We start from the raw sequence: 17,297 nt of genomic DNA, 5'->3' as shown, positions 1-17,297 counted from the left end.
ATCAGAACTCGATCTTGTTCTGTCCTTAAGCAGTTGTCGGGTAGACTCAATGACAGCAGCTATGCTTCTCAGCAGACCCTAAAAGGCCAGGTCGATGAGGTCTCTACCCTCCAGAGATACTTGGTCAGAACCCTTTCTCTGGGAAGCAAAGCAACCCCTACATTAACGCCTCCCTATCTGCAGAGGAGCAGCCGATCCCCTTGGGTCCAGAGCCAGGGCCTTGAAGAGTCCGGAAACCGGGCCATCCTGGAGAGAGCTATCCATCCAGCCCCTGGGGGCGTAGGCGACTGCCGCCACGCTCCCCCGGGCCTGGGACCGGAGCGCAGGAGCCGAGCACCGCCTGGTGGGTGGGCGGGTTGTCCGCGGGTCCGGCGGAGAGCCAGGCCATCTGCCGCGAGGCCAGAACGGCTCAGCGGCAGCCGGGGGCGGGGCCGCGCCGGGGCGGGGCGCGCTGGGGTCGGGGGCGGGGAGTGGACCGGACCGCGGCCCAGAGCCGGGAGGGCCGCTGCAACCGGAAGAGTCGCCGTAGCCAGCCGAGCCGGGAGAGTGGGGAGCGGAAGCGGCGGCCGCGACCGCGGCAGGCGGCGCTGGGACCCGGGAGCGGCCGGAGAACAAGGGAGCTGGCGCCGCGGCCGGCCGCGGAGCTGGGCTGAGCCGCTGGGCCGCGCCGAGCGCCGCTGCCGCCGCCCGAGAGGCCCGGCCCGGCCTCCCGAGCAGGCAGCGCGCGGGCCGCCGGGCCCAAGGCCGGAGCCATGGGCGAGACCAAGATCATCTACCACCTGGACGGGCAGGAGACGCCGTACCTGGTGAAGCTGCCCCTGCCCGCCGAGCGCGTCACCTTGGCGGACTTTAAGGGCGTTCTGCAACGACCCAGCTATAAGTTCTTCTTCAAGTCTATGGACGACGATTTCGGGTGAGGATGGCTCCGCCTCGCCTCCGGGGAACCCCGGCCACTCCGCTTCTAGGGGCCCACTCGACCAGTTTGGACGCCCCCCTCCCCCTTGCTACGCTGGCTTCTAGCCCCACTCTGGATTCTAGGGGCCACGCGGCCATTCGGCCCCCGTTGGCTTTTTCAGAGGCTGGACTTTCAGCCCCTCTAGGAGCTCCCCTTTCCCCTCTTGTTTGGGACCCTGGCCCCCTAGTTTAAAGGGGACGTTCAACTCCCTAAGAGCAGTCAGTTCCAGCTCAGTCAAGCTCCCTTACCTCCTCAGAAACCAGCGGCCTACACAAACAGACACACCCCCCCACCCCCACCCATTGCAGATCGCAGTCCCCAGCCCTCCTGCCAACGGAGCCACCTTTCTAGCAGAGACTCAGGGTGTTTGGCACTCGGCCTGCCTTCTCCATCTTTTCAGCTCCACAACTCCGAGCCATATTTGGAATATGGAGCATCTAGGGGCTATGCTGTGGGACCTTGAATTGGCTGGGGGTTGCTCAGGCTGTAAACTAAGGCCTGCAGCTCTGATGTTTACTTAGCTGTCTCCCCTGTCCCCTGTGGGCCATTCGGGATGTTGTCAGGGAGCAGGGCGCCTCACCCCCGAGGAAGAGTCCCCACTAGCCCAGGTGCAGATTCCCTTGCAGAACTGGGGCCTCTTTCCTCCAGATGGTGGCCAAGGAGGAGACCTTGGAAGAGGCCTCAGAGCCTGAACGGGCGAGCCAGGAAGGGTCTCTTGGTGTTCATCCTCCCCTCCCTGACGGAGTCTTCTTCCCCCAGCTGCTGGGCTTTGGACAGGCGGAGTTTGGAAGCAGTGACTTCCCCTTTAAGAGGGGATGGAATGTTGGAGCCGGATGGTTCTGTAGCAGCTGGCCTGGGAGGGGGAGCCTGGCTGATCCCCTCACTCCCCGCCCCCCACCCCCAACTCCCAGGGGACTGGGGAGGGGGCGGCCCCCACACTAGCCTGCCCCGCGGTAACTGGGCACTGGGCCTGAAGGCCTGCGGGAAGGCCTTCCTGGGCCCTCCAGGCCTAAAGGCCGCCTCTCCAGCCGTAGCCTGAGCCTACAGTGCTCTTTAGAGCCAAGGCCCAGAGCTGAGTAAGGGGAGACATTCTTCTCCCTGGTGTTCATCACCCTGGCTTCTCTCCAAGGCTCCTAGCCCTCCTGGCTCTGGGATGCTAGCACCTTCTCTGTCTTCTGCCTGGCATGTTTTAGTGTCACCTTTCCCCCTGGAACTCAGGGTTTGATGATCCCATGAGCTCATATGTGTGAAAGTGCTTTGTAAGGTGGGAAGTACTATGCAGCTTCTAACTGTTCTTGATTCTGTTGCTGTTCCTGCCTTGGGGTAGAGTATTCCTGGTGTAGTAATGATTATCTGGCTTCAGTCCAGAGACAGACACCCCTGATTGGAAGATGGTGAAGAAGGATCCATCTGCAAGGGGTGGGAGTGGTGAGGGGACTGGGGGAGATGCCTTGGTCTGTTAAGGGAAGAGTGGAGTTAGAAGAGACCAAGATACTGCCTCAGGGTATGGAATAGGGGAAAATCAGCTGGAGTCCAGTGGGGCCAGCCTGGGGCCAAGTGCCTTAAAGGACTAGGTTAGGCCTGTGTCTCTACCCCCCTATTCATCCCAGAATACACTAGGCCGAGCGCCCCCACCTCCTAAACCTAGACCTCTGTGGGCCACCTCCTACTGTCCTCAGGCTGCTGTCAAGCCAGGCCTAACTGAAGTCATAGAGGGCTCTCATTACATCTACTCATTGTTGACTTAATATCTTTGAGTCCACTGTCAGTCCACTCACTCTTAGTTTGACCCAATCAATAATATGGAACCACAGGTCTGATTTTCTATTTATATTTCTTTCTAAACTATGTTTAAAAATATTTAACTCTTGAGTTAAACATTCATTCAGATACTCCTGAAATCATCTTGCATTCATCAGTGGTACTTGAGCTTGAACCATCTTTTGCAAAATATTAGAGAAGGCCATTTTAGCAATGTTGAAAACAATGGTAAAAATGAAGTAGAGGAGATTGATCATGTTTATACCCAGAAGAATTAATGGTGAGGAGACCTGGTAGGGCTATCTTGTCACAGATAACTAATAGCTGATGAATGTGTATATCTATCAGAGCAGGCAATGGCACCCCACTCCAGTACTCTTGCCTGGAAAATCCCATGGACAGAGGAGCCTGGTAGGCTGCAGTCCATGGGGTCTCTGAGGGTCGGACATGGCTGAGCGACTTCACTTTCACTTTTCACTTTCATGCATTGGAGAAGGAAATGGCAACCCACTCCAGTGTTCTTGCCTGGAGAATCCCAGGCACGGGGGAGCCTGGTGGGCTGCCGTCTATGGGGTCGCACAGAGTCGGACACGACTGGAGTGACTTAGCAGCAGCAGTGTATATCTATATTTCATTTATTAAACTTTTTATGGTGCTTATAGTGTGCAGACACTGATCTAAATGACTTTCACATCTTTACTCATTCAGATCCTCTTAACAGTCCTGTGGAACAGGTAGTAATATCTTCAATTTATAGATGAGGAAAGTAGAGCACAGAAAACTTAAGTAACTTCCTTATCCTAGGTCACACAGCTAATAAGTGGCAGAGCTTATTAGGAACCTGGCTCCAAAGTCTAAGGCATTAATCACACAACTGTAGGTATTATTATCACCATCACTTAACAAATATATCCTCTCTGAGGAATATGCTGAGCCTCAGCAAACTGTGGAGGTGACAGGGCTGCCACCTATCCTAGCCCCATGATAAGGGGTCAGGCAGGGCCCTGTGACCCCTGCTGACAGATGGGGAAGTGGGTCAGGGAAGGAAGGCTGCTATCTCCTCCAGCTCTCCAGGGTCACTCAACCAGGTTCTGGTGTATAAGGTCTGAGGACTCCCAACCCCAATCTGGTCTTCAGAAATATTTGTCAAGCTCAGGGTAGGCCCGGTCCTCTTAAATTATTTGAGATATAGAAATAAACATTAAACATTTTCAGCACTGAGGAGATGGTGGATGGGAGAACAAGGTACCACCACTAGAGGAGCCGTGAGCCGTGGGAGGAACAGCATGGGCCACAGTGTTGCTCGTGTTGCTCCCGGCTCCACATCCCACACTGGCCCGTCTCTGGGCCTTCTACCTGGGGTACTTCTCTTCCCTGATCTTCTCCAGGTCCAAATTCTTTCCTCTGGGTTGTACTTTTGAAAGTTATATTCCTATTTATCCTTACACCTACTCTGGTCGTAGCCAGGATCCTATACTTAGTAATACTCAGCAGATGTCTGTCCAGTAAACACATCTGCTGTCTTTACAGCTCTGATCGCTTCCACTTGCAGTATACTCACATGAACTGTGTGCATTGGTCAGTTCCTCCAAGAACAGGGCAGGTTCCAGGTCTGATGCTTCTTGAGCACCATGCAATGGCGAGCACAAAACTTAAAGCCCACTGGGCTCTTGGCAAAGGCTTTTTACTCCATTGAACAATGAGTGATAAGCAGATGTTTGGTCCCTGCCCTTAGAAACTTACACCTATTTAGAAAGAGAGTATGGATCCTGCAAAAAATTGACAAAGTTATTAACTAGTTTTTAGTGTATGTCTGGCCTATGTCAGGCATTTACAAATCTCACTTACCAGGATGAGAAAAGGCTTGGAAAAGTTAAGAAAATTCTCTAAGAGAGGAGGGCTAATAAGTGGCGGAATTGGAATTTGAACCCAGATTTGTCTGATTCCACTTGGTATGTGTGTGTATGTGAGTGTATAAGTGCTGTGGAACCCTGAGCCATTCAGCTTCATGGTGGGAGGGGGAGGCCTGTCTGAAGTCCCCCAAGGCTGCTGAAGATCAGCTGATCATTGTGAGTCAGCAGAGCCTTGGTGACCTGTCGGTGACCCCCAGAAAGAGAGGAAACATCTGTAGTGTGGAGCTGTGTGGTGGGGCCTCCAGGGGGAGGGGGTGGTGGGGACCCAACAGCAGTTTCCCACCACAGGGGTGCTGAGACCCTCTCCAGAGAAGGTTGCAGTCCTTGCCCCATGGCCCACATACCTCCTTTCAATTTGAGCCCCAATTCCCATGGGGGCTACAATCTTGGGGTCCCCTGCAATCAGACTGGCTAGTGTGTCTGAGCTATGTCTGTGTCTCTGTTTTCTAGTCTGTTCTGTCTCCAGGCTTTCTGTCGTGCGCCTACGCAGGATGATTTGAGCTGATTTCTTGGGGTTGCTGTGGGGTTGGAAACGTCGGAGGAGTCAGAGCTGAATGGGAGGGAGGAGGGCATGCTCAGCCTTTGAACTTGGCTGTGAGTCCAGGAATGTGAGCATCACTAGGAGCCAAGCACGTCCCTAGCTCTGGGCAGGAGCTGCTTTAAGAACATGGGGGGACTGGGCTTCCCAGACTCCTTCCTGTCTTCCCTCTCTGCTTGGAGCTCCAGGCACATGTCTTCCTCTTGCCCTGGATCACAGCTTTCTAGTTCTGTGCTCCTGAGATGTCTGATGCAGTCTGGCAGGGGGTGGAGGGGAGGTGGGGGTCAAGCTTTTCTGTTCCCTTTCCTGGCCCCAAACTATAGTTATAATCTGACTTCTTGCCTCACTGATGCACCAGGCCAAACTGCACACCTGAGACTATATGCTGCCTGCCTCGCCTATACCCCGCATCACTGTCTCCCACACCCCCACCCTCCACACAGACCCACATCACCTCCATCACTGTATGGAAAATAATGTGGAATACCCTGGGAAGAATATAGGCTTTGGAGTCGGACGAGCTTAGAGTGGAATTCCAGCCCTGACATCTAGCTCTGTAACCTTGAACAAGTTTCTAATTCTTTCTATTTCCTTATTCATAAAATCAAGATCATATTGTCTATACAGTGAGGCTGATGTGAAGATTATACATTCTAACTGTAGGGGGATAAGATGGTATAATAGGTAAGAATAAAGGCTTTGGAATCAGGCTGACCAGGATTCATATTCCAGCTGTTCATTAATTATGTGACTGTAGGTGAATTTCTGAACCTGCCGAGCCTTGGTTTCCCCATCTGTATCTATTTTACAGCATTGCTGAGAATATTAAATGAAGTGATACTAGTAAACTGCTTAGCTTAGTGCTTGACCCATAGTACATGCTCAGTAAATGAAGGCGGTTGTTACCAGTGTCATAGTGGCAGTGGGGGATGTTTGGTAAATGCCTTCTCCCCTTCTCTTTTCTAATTTCCTTCAATTCCTCATCCACACCTCCCAGAAGAATGTCAGGATTCCCAACTGAGAAGAGGACAGTGATAAGGGTGTGTTTTTTCCTAATTTCGGTTCAGAGAGAAAGATAATATCTAGCACAGGAGAGCCATGTCGGGGGATGAGTACCACTCTTGAGATTCTAGGGGTGACTGCGCTCAATGGGGACAGAGATTTATCAGGTGTAATTTGCAGTCACTCGATGGCCAGGAGAATGCCCCAGGAAGGCAGCTGCCCTGGGCATGGCTGGTGTCCTTCTGGTGGTGATAGAGATCTGTTCCTGGGTCACCCCCCCGCTCCCATTTGAACAGGCTTATGCTGGTGGTTTGATTCCCAGTTCAGGGTAGAGGAGCCCCTGAGAACTGGGGTTGTATTTCCCACCCCAGAAAGCTCACTCTGACACCCTCCTTTCCCTGCAGAGTGGTGAAGGAGGAGATCTCGGATGACAATGCCAAGCTGCCCTGCTTCAATGGCCGGGTGGTGTCCTGGGTAAGGACCTCGCCTCAACCCTCTGTCCACCTGCATTCCTGCAGTGAGCTGGATGGAGGAAAGGCATTGCTGAGACCGTGGTTTGATGCTTCAGTATCTGAATCTTCCTTGAGTTTTCTAACTGAACTCTCTCACTGCAGATTCTATAGCCTTGGTGAAAAGTCAGAGAGTGGTGGGAAGGGGGGAAAGAGACAGAAGTACACACTGGAGACAAAAAGCGTCTCCTATGTCCTTTGTGGCACTTGTCACGTGCCGACGTCTACCTTGGACCTCTGACCCTTGTTCTCTGCCCCCATTCCATTTTGCTAGCCCATGTGTTTCAGCCTCCTCGTCATCTCAGCTGATCTTGCACAGTCCCGTCTCTTCTCCCTCCATGTCCCCACTTCATTCTTCCCAAGTCTTCATGCCCTGCCAAAAGCCAGCTAGCCCCTTTTCCCTGGGGCCTCTGTGCCCCAGTACCCAAGCATCTTCTCCCCATCAGCTGGTGTCGGCTGAAGGCTCACACCCAGAACCAGCACCCTTCTGTGCTGACAGCCCGGCAGAACTGCCACCGCCCATGGAGCGCACAGGAGGCATCGGCGACTCCCGGCCCCCATCCTTCCAGTGAGTGTGACCAGAGGGTGGGGAGAGCCCCTGGGGGAGGGCTGCCTCAGCTCAGCTTAGCTGGAGGAGGGGGCCCCCAGCCTGCACCCTCCCCCACCGAGTCCTCTCTTCCCTACAGCCCTCACGCTGGTGGGGGCAGCCAGGAGAACCTGGACAACGACACAGAGACTGACTCCTTGGTGTCTGCCCAGCGAGAGCGGCCACGCCGGAGGGACGGCCCAGAGCACAGTGCGTCCTCCCTGAACCCACACCTTCCCCACCCCCAACATCTCTCCCTGCCCCTTCCACCCAGCTACCCAACTCTCTGCCTTCCTTCCTGAGCTCTGGATAGGCCTGGCCCCAGTACAGCCCCTGGCTCGTCCCTCTCCCCTCCTTCTCTCCTTCATCAAGCACTGTGAGCCCAGCTGCCTCCATCCCCTGCAGCAACCCGGCTGAATGGAACTGCCAAGGGGGAGCGGCGACGAGAGCCAGGGGGTTATGACAGCTCCTCCACCCTGATGAGCAGCGAGTTGGAGACCACCAGCTTCTTTGATTCAGATGAGGATGATTCCACCAGCAGGTGGGGCTTTGGTATCCTGGGTACTATGGGATAGGTGACCCGTAGGAGCCCTGAACCCTGAGGATGCTGGGCCCCTGGGGGGGATGTGGGCTTTGTGGTGGGGACCCGGTCCCTGCGATGCCTCTTATGGGATAGGACTGGGCCAGCCTGGTGGGGAACGACTGTGGGCCCCACAGGTTCAGCAGCTCCACAGAGCAGAGCAGCGCCTCACGCCTGATGAGAAGACACAAGCGGCGGCGGCGGAAGCAGAAGGTTTCCCGGATTGAGCGGGTATGGGGCCAATATGCTGGGGTGGGTGGAGCAGACCGAGCCCCCCTGCCCGCAGCAAGATGAGAGTTTGTGCTTCCTTCCTTCGATCCCTTCCCTTGGGTCAGGGTATAGCATCCTAGAGGGGAGGTGGTGCTGAGGGCTAGCCTTGAGGAAGAGCTCGGTGGGAGCAGTGAGTTCCTGCCACCCCTGCCTGCTGCTCAGGGCCTCTGTCTATTCCAGTCTTCGTCCTTCAGCAGCATCACGGACTCCACCATGTCACTCAACATCATCACCGTCACTCTCAACATGGGTGAGTCTTGTGAAATGACACTTTCCAGCACCTGCTATGTGCCAGACACTGGGAGTGCAGAGAGACACATGATATGTTCCCTTCCCTCAAGGAGCTGTCTTTCATAAGCATTAACTGCTACATACACTGATCCGTTCAGTATCTCACGATCAGAGCTATGACAGAGATAAGCACTATGGAAGCAGAGAATGGCATCCAGGAAGGCTCCCTAAAGTGATTCTGATGCTTCCCCGCTTCCCGCTTTCCATCCCTTGCATTCTTGGTCTCTGATTTCTGCCCTAGGTGTTCTTCTTTAGGAGGTAGCAGGATGTAGTGAAAAGAGCCCCAACTTTGGAATTTAAATCTGAGTTTGAATCCTAACTCTGCCACTTCATGGCTTAGAAAAGTCGCTCAAATTCTCTGCACCTCAGTTGTCTGCTCTGTAAAACAGGATTGAGTCCCTGCCTCATAGCCAACAAGGATTAAGTGAAAGTATGTTTGAGTATGCAGAATACAGTGCCTGATTCAAGTTCAATAAATGTTAGTTCTTGTCCTTTTCTACCCTTTTCTAATGAAGGGCTTAGAATTTGGGTAGGAACGTTGTTCCTGTCTCAAGTTCTTATTACTCCCTGTAGAAAAGTATAACTTCTTGGGCATCTCCATTGTGGGCCAAAGCAACGAGCGTGGTGATGGAGGCATCTACATCGGCTCCATCATGAAGGGTGGGGCCGTGGCTGCTGATGGACGCATTGAGCCAGGAGACATGCTGTTACAGGTACCATTGCCCACCCTGGGTGGTGGTATGGATGGAGACGGGGAAATGTCCACACCCTCTGTATCCTGATTCTTGGTATGGGGAAGACCCCCAGCCCGCCAAATTTAGCTTCCCTACCATCTCCCCAACACAGCTGCATATTCCACTCCTGGTCCTTTTTCCCAGGTAAACGAGATCAACTTTGAGAACATGAGTAATGATGACGCGGTCCGAGTACTTCGGGAAATTGTGCACAAACCAGGGTATGGATGGCATTGGGGAGGAGAGGGCAGATATTTCTGGCTAACAGGGAAGGGGCTTGGTTTGGCCTCCACACATCCTGCTCTCACTAGGGACACCCTTGCTTTCAGGCCCATCACCTTGACTGTAGCCAAGTGCTGGGACCCAAGTCCACGTGGGTGCTTCACACTGCCCAGGAGTAAGTGGATGGGAGACTGGGCCCTAAAGCTGGTGCCTAGCATATGTGAACCCTGTCTCTCCTTCCTTCTGTGTTACCCTGAACCTCACCCCTACCCTATAGGGCCAGGCAGTGGGCAGGGCGGGTAGTCCCTGACTCCTCATCCTCCCCGCAGGTGAGCCCATCCGGCCCATTGACCCCGCGGCCTGGGTCTCCCACACCGCAGCCATGACCGGCACCTTCCCTGCCTACGGCATGAGCCCTTCCCTGAGCACCATCACTTCCACCAGCTCCTCCATCACCAGCTCCATCCCTGACACAGAGCGTGAGTGTCCAACCCTGACCCCTGGGCCCAGCACAGGACTAGCTGGAAGGGACCGATGAAGGCCCACCTGGAGACTCTTGCTTGAGCATCCCAGGGAGCTGGAGAGGAGAGTCGGTCTGTTCCAGCCACCTCACTCTCCAGTTTCCCTCAGTGGACACTGACCCTCACCAAACAGTTTGCTTCTGAGCCTGTACTGAGCACCCATAAGCCTCAGTTTCCTCTTGTAAAATGGGACTGATGATATGCACTTTACCAGGCTTCTGGGGTTTAATGAGAGGATACAAGTAAAACATCAAGCACAGTGTGTGGCATAAAGTAAGCGCTCAGTAAATGACTGCCTTTCTATTATCACAGCATACATTATACACTGGGCTAAGCACCTTCATTTACATTATTTAATTCTCCCTTCAAATATCCCTGTAAAATAGATATTAAAGTCCCTATTTTTACAGAAGCGGAAACTGGGTGTCCAAAATGTTGGTAGTTTGCCTGACATTGGTCCATGTTATTAGGCAGTAGTGCTGGAATGCAAACTCCTGTGTACTTGACTCCATAGCCCCTTTCTGCCTCACCATTCTACCTCCCACCCCCAGGCCTAGACGACTTCCACCTCTCCATCCACAGTGACATGGCTGCCATAGTAAAAGCCATGGCCTCCCCTGAATCCGGGCTAGAGGTCCGTGACCGAATGTGGCTCAAGATTACCATTCCCAACGCTTTCATCGGTGAGAGGGCCCCATGGTGGGATGAAGGATGGGGTGGAAAGTGGTGGGGCGGGGCAAGCCAGGACCCAAGAACTCCCTTGGGCCACCCCTTGGAGTTGGAATCAGCACCAGCCTCATGGCTCCTGTGAGGTCAGAAGAGCCCAGGTCTGGTGGGCCTCCCAATCAAGTGGCAGCCTTGCCCTCAGGCTCGGATGTGGTGGACTGGCTGTACCACAACGTGGAAGGCTTCACTGACCGGCGAGAGGCCCGCAAGTATGCCAGCAACCTGCTGAAAGCCGGCTTCATCCGCCACACTGTCAACAAGATCACCTTCTCCGAGCAGTGCTACTACATCTTCGGCGACCTCTGTGGCAGTACGTGCCTCCCCAACCTCCTTGCCCTGTCTCCTGGTTGAAAGTGGGAGTTGCCTGGTTGGATGTTGCAGCAGACTCTAGGGAACCCAGATTAGGGGGCAGCAGAGCTGGGGGAGCCTCAAGACCTGACAGTTCTGTGCGGTAGAGGCAGAGCCCAGACCAGTTCTTAGGCAGAGCCCAGACCAGTTCTTCTTCACTGCCCTGCCCAGCCCCCTTGGGGCTGGCATTTTCTGAGTACCTGCTCTGTGCCTGGCACCATGCTGGTTGTTTCTAAAGCATCATCTCACTCTCACTCAATCCTCACAACCTCCCTAAAGCCCTTGGGGAGATGATTCTGTTTTCAGATGAGGAAACTGAGACTTATATAAGGTAAGTAGTCCACTCCAGGTTTCACAGCTGGAAGCAGAGAAGTGAGACCTTGAGTCTAGGTCTTTCTGGCTCCAGAGCCTTTGTTCTTCCCACATCAAGGCTGTCCTAGGTGTATAGTGCTGCAGAAACATTGCCGCAACAAGGCCAGCCAGAGTTCCTAGCCTTGGTTCCTGCTCACCCTCACAGCAGATTCCACTAAGACAGGAACTGGAGCTGGCCTGAGGCCTCAAGTCCCCAGCTTCCTCAGACCCCTGAAGCTATGCCTCACACTGAAGCTGGAAAATCTGACAGGGCCAGCCTGTAGAGGACTGTGCAAGCTGTATCAAGGGATCTGGACTTGATCGTGAGACAGTACAAAGCCAGTGAGGGTTCTTAAGCAGGAGAAGTCTGCAGGGAAGCCCCATTCTCCAGAGCCAGTGGACAGCCTTTGGAGAAGGGAGTCCTTAAAACAGGACAGCAAGGCTCAAGATTGGGAGCTGAAGCCCAGCCTCAGAAGCCAGTTCTGCCTCTGCTTCAGCTTAGGTTCAAGGGACTAGAAAGGCTGTTCTTGTGGAGTACAGGTCCCTGCATGGGGGGTAGTGTCCCTGGCCCTCAGCAGCTCCAGCATGGCCCCATGGAAGAGGAGTAATAGATGCATAAGACTTTGGAATTAGACAGTTCTGAGTTCAAATTTTAGTTCCACCCTTACTATGTGAACATGAGTAAGTGACACAGCCTCTCAGTGCCTCAATTTCTTGATCTGTAAGATGGAGTTAATAGTAAAACATATCTCATAGGTTTGTTTTGAGAATGATATAAGCTTAATGTATATAATGTTTTTAGTGCCATGTTTGGCCCACAGTAATTGCTCTAAAAAAAAAAAAATAGCTTACCCATTTATCATATATTTAATTGATTCTAAGAAGAACATTTTTTCACATTTCAATATCTGAAATTGGAGTGCATCTTATAATCAGTGACTCCTTAGACTCAATCAAATATTATTATCATCATTTAGGAGAAGGCAGCCCTGGCCCCAAACCTTCAGAGGTACATAAAGCTTCTCAGGATAGCTGTGGCTTTTGCTTAGAGATACTGTGAGATACTGTCCATCCCAGGGGCATTCTGGTCTTCTACCCATGGACCAAGTCACCAGAAGCCGAGCTCAGGGAGATGCTGGCAGAACAGGCCTTTTCCTTTGTACTGGCCGAGGTCTCCTCAGCTGGGAATATGGCAAGCTCAAAGGGAAGAGCTGGGGACTTGGGTAGCCCAGGAGCACACAGTCACTGCCCATGGAACGACAGCCTCGTGGCTGAAGTAGTCACCAAGTCAGCTGCCTGCTTCCTCCCCCCACCACCACTCATGCTAGCTACTGGCCTTGACCAGTGGATGGTTTGGCTGGTAGACTTCATCAGCTGCCTCAGCTCCCTCTCCTGATTCCTCCTCCCATATAAGTTTGGGTCAGGTCCCTTAAGGGCTGGGATCAAAGAGCTCAGTCTGGATCCAACAACTGGCCCCTAGGGCAACTACAGCTCTCTCACAGCTCTGGAACCTGGTACAGATGGGGTGTGATCTTAGTCCTAAGTGAATGAGGAGGGCAAAATTTCACCTAAATTTCCCGAAACTACTCCTTTCTTACTAATGCCCTCATCTGGAAAGGTAAAGTTAGCAACTCTGAGCTTCTACAGTTCAGGTTGACCTCTTCTGGCTGGTCATTTAACCTCTCTGGACTTCACTGTACTCATCTGGGAAAAAAAAAATGTGACTAAACATACCTTCCTCATAGGGTTGTGGTAACATTTGCATAAGATAAAGTGCTTCATATTGTGCCTGATAAAGGCCAGGTGTGCAACACCTGGTGGCTATCTGGTATTTCAGCCTCCCATACTCCCCTCCCTACCTTTTACCCTCGAAGCGAACTGAAGAGAAAATTGCCAAATAAGAATTTTGCCCCTTCTTCCAGCCCACTGAGGAAGCAGGAGAAACTGGGCATCTGACCATCTGAAGTGGTGACTCGGGACCTTCCAAGGGATGGTTTTCTCTGGGCCTGTCTCTGCAGGGTCTCCCTTCCTACCACCTTTGGAGGGTGGCAGAGGGGGTCTGAAGGAGTGAGGATCTCTGGCCTATCCCTCCTCCCATTCTGGCAGCCACTGCTGTCGCTGTCTTCCCAAGCACATCCACCCGACCTAGGCGGGGGATCTCTCTGCTGACTAAGGGTGCGGAGGCATGGGACAGAACCGGCTCATGTGTCCTCGGCTTCCCTCCACAGACATGGCCAACCTCTCCCTCCACGATCACGACGGCTCCAGCGGCGCCTCCGACCAGGACACGCTGGCCCCTCTGCCGCACCCAGGGGCCGCTCCTTGGCCCATGGCTTTCCCTTACCAGTACCCGCCGCCCCCACACCCCTACAATCCGCACCCAGGCTTCCCAGAGCTGGGGTACAGCTATGGCGGGGGCAGCGCCAGTAGTCAGCACAGTGAAGGTAATGAGGAGAGGGCCACGGGCGAGCCCCAGGCTTCCTCCGCAAGCTCTGAGTGTCTCCCACCCCGTCCCTGCCTGTCCCCTGCAGGCAGCCGGAGCAGTGGGTCCAATCGTAGCGGCAGCGACCGGCGGAAGGAGAAGGACCCTAAGGCCGGGGACTCGAAGTCGGGCGGCAGTGGCAGCGAATCGGACCACACGACCCGCAGCAGTCTGCGGGGGCCGCGGGAGCGGGCGCCCAGCGAGCGCTCGGGTCCTGCCGCCAGCGAGCATAGCCACCGCAGCCACCACTCGCTGGCCAGCAGCCTGCGCAGCCATCACACGCACCCAAGCTACGGCCCCCCTGGGGTGCCCCCTCTCTACGGGCCCCCCATGTTGATGATGCCCCCACCGCCCGCGGCCATGGGGCCCCCGGGAGCCCCTCCGGGCCGCGACCTGGCCTCTGTGCCCCCCGAACTGACCGCCAGCAGACAGTCCTTCCGCATGGCCATGGGAAACCCCAGTGAGTTCTTCGTGGATGTGATGTGAGCAGGGCCCCTCCCCCACTACCATCCTACCCCGCCCCAGGCTGGCTGCGTTCCTCTCTCCGTCCGTCTTTTTTATTTTGTCTGGTACCTGAAAGGGAAATAAATGGAACTAAATCCAGGCGCGCTAACTGCTCGCTGGGTGCAGCGAGGGTGGGGTGCACCCACTGATCAGCAATGCAGCCCTTAACCTGCCACCGGCCCCAGCTTGTCCCTCTGCCCGCTAACTGCTGCGCAGGACTTCCCAGGATCGTTCATGTGCCCTGGGACTCAAATGGCTAGTGCTGCTCCTTACCCTCCCCCAACCCCCCTCCACACACATTTCAAGAATTGACCCCAGAGGTGCCCTTGAAGACCTGCACACCCCTCTTCCCAGTTCCTTTTCACCATTTAGCAGCATCATCCCTCTATTAATCTTGCATGCATGCCAGTTTCTTGATTTTTTCCCTTAATACTAACACCAAAAAAGACTTGCTTCATCTGCCCCTCCTCCTAACTGTCCCCACGTACTGCCTCAGCCCTGCACCCTAGAGCTGCAGTCCCCTCCAGTAACCATCCATACTAACCCTACCTGTGCTCAACCTTAGCAGAAGCCCAGAGGGCCCCCTCAGTTGCTTGAGCTGCTAGCAGATCCCAGGGAGCATCTCTGCTCTACACCCAAACCTATACCCACCCCATGCCTGCTCCGTGTGCTGGTTCCTTCAGACCCCTAACCCTACTAATCAGCAGGCTCATCTCACCTCTGGGCTGAAACATTTCTTTTCTTTTCTTTTTTCCTCTCCCAATTTTTCCTGGGCCTGGAGCAGCCAAGAATTTCGGGCTGTTTGACTTTCTGTGAGTCCCCAGCGAGAGGAGGCCCAGCCTCTGAGGAGACCAGGAACCTTGCTTCAGCAGCCCCTCAGGGCTTCCCAAGGATATTCAGCCCCCATACCCACACTTCAACAAACACGTCAAGTCACTAGACTTCTGAGAATCACCCCAGCCTCTCACCCACCTACGAGAGCCTCTGTTCCCCTATCCCCAGAGAATTCTCTGCTCTCTCATTCCCTCTCTCCCTTTTTCTCCCTCTGTGTCTGCCTGTGTCTGTCTGTCTCTCTCTCACACACACACGTGCCTATGCAAGTTCACTTAAGCCTCAGGGCTGGTCCCTGACCAGAGGGCTGGACCCTCTCTCCCAGTCCTCTCCCAGGTTGTGGGGCTGGTCCCCTGACTTTTTTCTCTTCATAGCCCTCACACCTCCCGCATATGTCCCCATCATCTTCCTATCTGAATAAAACCCATAAGCTGGACTCAGCACAAGATACCCCAGGCAACTAACAGATTGTTCTCATTCTGCCCTCCACACCCTTCTGTGTTTTCACAGTCATCATGATAATTCAGAGCAAGGTTGGGCAGGAGGACTTCTGGGACTTCAGATAGAGTGCCAAGTTTTGTGGGGTGGTTTTTTATGTATTTATTTTTTTCTTAACCTTATTCTCCCATTTAAACAAATCACAACTTTCTCTATGAGCCTCTTCTATAAATTCTGGCTTACCTAGGCTTCCATATTTTTAGACCTGGGGTGTCAAGAGTAAGATGAAGTCCTAAGCTCCCAAGTTTTGGTGTAAACCAGGGTAGGGGTATTTTGGCATTCATTCATTTAACAAATATTCCCGGGGTGGGGAGGGTGGGGCAGGGTTGGTGCATAAGGGCTGTGTTAGAAGTGTAACTCAGTCATGTCTTCCTTCTGGGAGCTCTAGGTTCGCTCCCAGCTCAGACCATGGTTGCCTCTAGCCACTACTATGGGGCTGCCTCCTGTACTTCTCTTCCTCCTCTGGTTCTGCCATCTCTGACTCTCTTGAGGATTCTTCCCTTATTGCTCATGCCTTCAGGGTCCCTGTATTCCATCATTGGTCCACTTCTCTTTCCTCTCTATTTGCTCCCAAAATAGAATCATCCATCCTGATGTCAACTGCCATTGATATGCTGGTGATTCCCAAATATATATCTCAAGCCCTAACTGCCCTTTATCTTTAGATCTGTATTTTTATCACCCGCTGGATATCTCCTTGGACATGTCCAGATGGACTCAACTCTTTCTGTCCCTACTGCCAAGTATGTTCCTCCTGAATTCCAACCCTGGTTACATTCATCACTCTTCATAGGCTCACCAGCTAGAAACATTTACGGGCTTAAATTCCTTCCCATATTTTACTAGTCAGTATATCATATCCATTCCACTCCAAGTTTTCTTGTTTTTGGCCCTTCTTCTCCCCTCTGCCTCTACTCTAGTTCACAGGAGCTTGGGATTTGGAGTCAGGTTATTCTGGGTTTGAATCCCAACTCTACTACTTTTTGGTTGTGTGATAAGAGAGTTATTTAATCTCTGAGCCTCAGTTTCCTCATATATAAAATGATAATAATACCTACCTCACAGGGTTGTTGTGAGGATTTAAATTAGATATTGTACGAAAAGTGCCTAGCACAGTGCCTGGCACACAGTAGAATAGGTGCTCAATAAATGGTAGCTATTATTATTACTACTACTATTATTATTATCATTATTACTTACTCTAAATTGGTAGAGGGGTAGGGTATGTACTGAGACTTCCCTGGTGTCTCAGACGGTAAAGCGTCTGCCTACAATGCGGGAGACCCAGGTTCAATCCCTGGGCTGGGAAGATCTCCTGGAGAAGGAAATGGCAACCCACTCCAGTATTCTTGCCTGGATAATCCCATGGACGGAAGAGCCTGTTAGGCTATAGTCTATGAGGTCGCAAAGAGTCGGACACGACTGACTTCACTTTCTTTAGGGTATGTATTGAGGACAAAGCTCCTAGAAAGGTAGGAGTAAGCCTTGAGTGCCGGTTCAAGAATTAGACGTGCCTGTATTCAGTCACTTAATGGCTTAAGACTGTGACCCTGATCTGTAGGAGGTCAGATTTTCATCCTGCCATATTCTGGTTTCTAGCAGGAGAATGCTAGGAATAGTAGGATATGCAACTAGTCTTGCCCTTTCTTGCCCTTGCTTCCTCTCATGATGGGCT

General features: G+C 53.1%; 1 protein-coding gene across 2 annotated transcripts; it reads left to right on the top strand.

The window, feature by feature from the left end:
- The first annotated feature begins 510 nt into the window (after window positions 1-510).
- Window positions 511-16,795, top strand: DVL3 (dishevelled segment polarity protein 3). 2 transcript variants are annotated; one of them, XM_055568898.1, is made up of 16 exons: window positions 511-913; window positions 6,574-6,643; window positions 7,125-7,246; window positions 7,365-7,474; window positions 7,670-7,805; window positions 7,982-8,075; window positions 8,295-8,364; window positions 8,979-9,118; window positions 9,284-9,360; window positions 9,469-9,536; window positions 9,691-9,840; window positions 10,434-10,565; window positions 10,751-10,918; window positions 13,536-13,751; window positions 13,839-14,249; window positions 15,078-16,795. In XM_055568898.1, the coding sequence occupies exons 1-16, from the start codon at window positions 753-755 to the stop codon at window positions 15,107-15,109; spliced, it is 2,157 nt and encodes a 718-aa protein (XP_055424873.1). In that variant the 5' UTR covers window positions 511-752; the 3' UTR covers window positions 15,110-16,795. The 2 variants fall into 2 exon arrangements, with proteins under 2 accessions (XP_055424873.1, XP_055424874.1); XM_055568899.1 differs by lacking the exon at window positions 15,078-16,795 and having other exon boundaries at window positions 513-913; window positions 13,839-14,394.
- Window positions 16,796-17,297: the final 502 nt, after the last annotated feature.

Source organism: Bubalus kerabau, chromosome 2 (genome assembly GCF_029407905.1).
Source record: "Bubalus kerabau isolate K-KA32 ecotype Philippines breed swamp buffalo chromosome 2, PCC_UOA_SB_1v2, whole genome shotgun sequence".
Taxonomy (NCBI): domain Eukaryota; kingdom Metazoa; phylum Chordata; class Mammalia; order Artiodactyla; family Bovidae; genus Bubalus; species Bubalus kerabau.
Note: the sequence above shows the minus strand (reverse complement) of the source record. Positions and strands in the feature narration are given on the sequence as shown.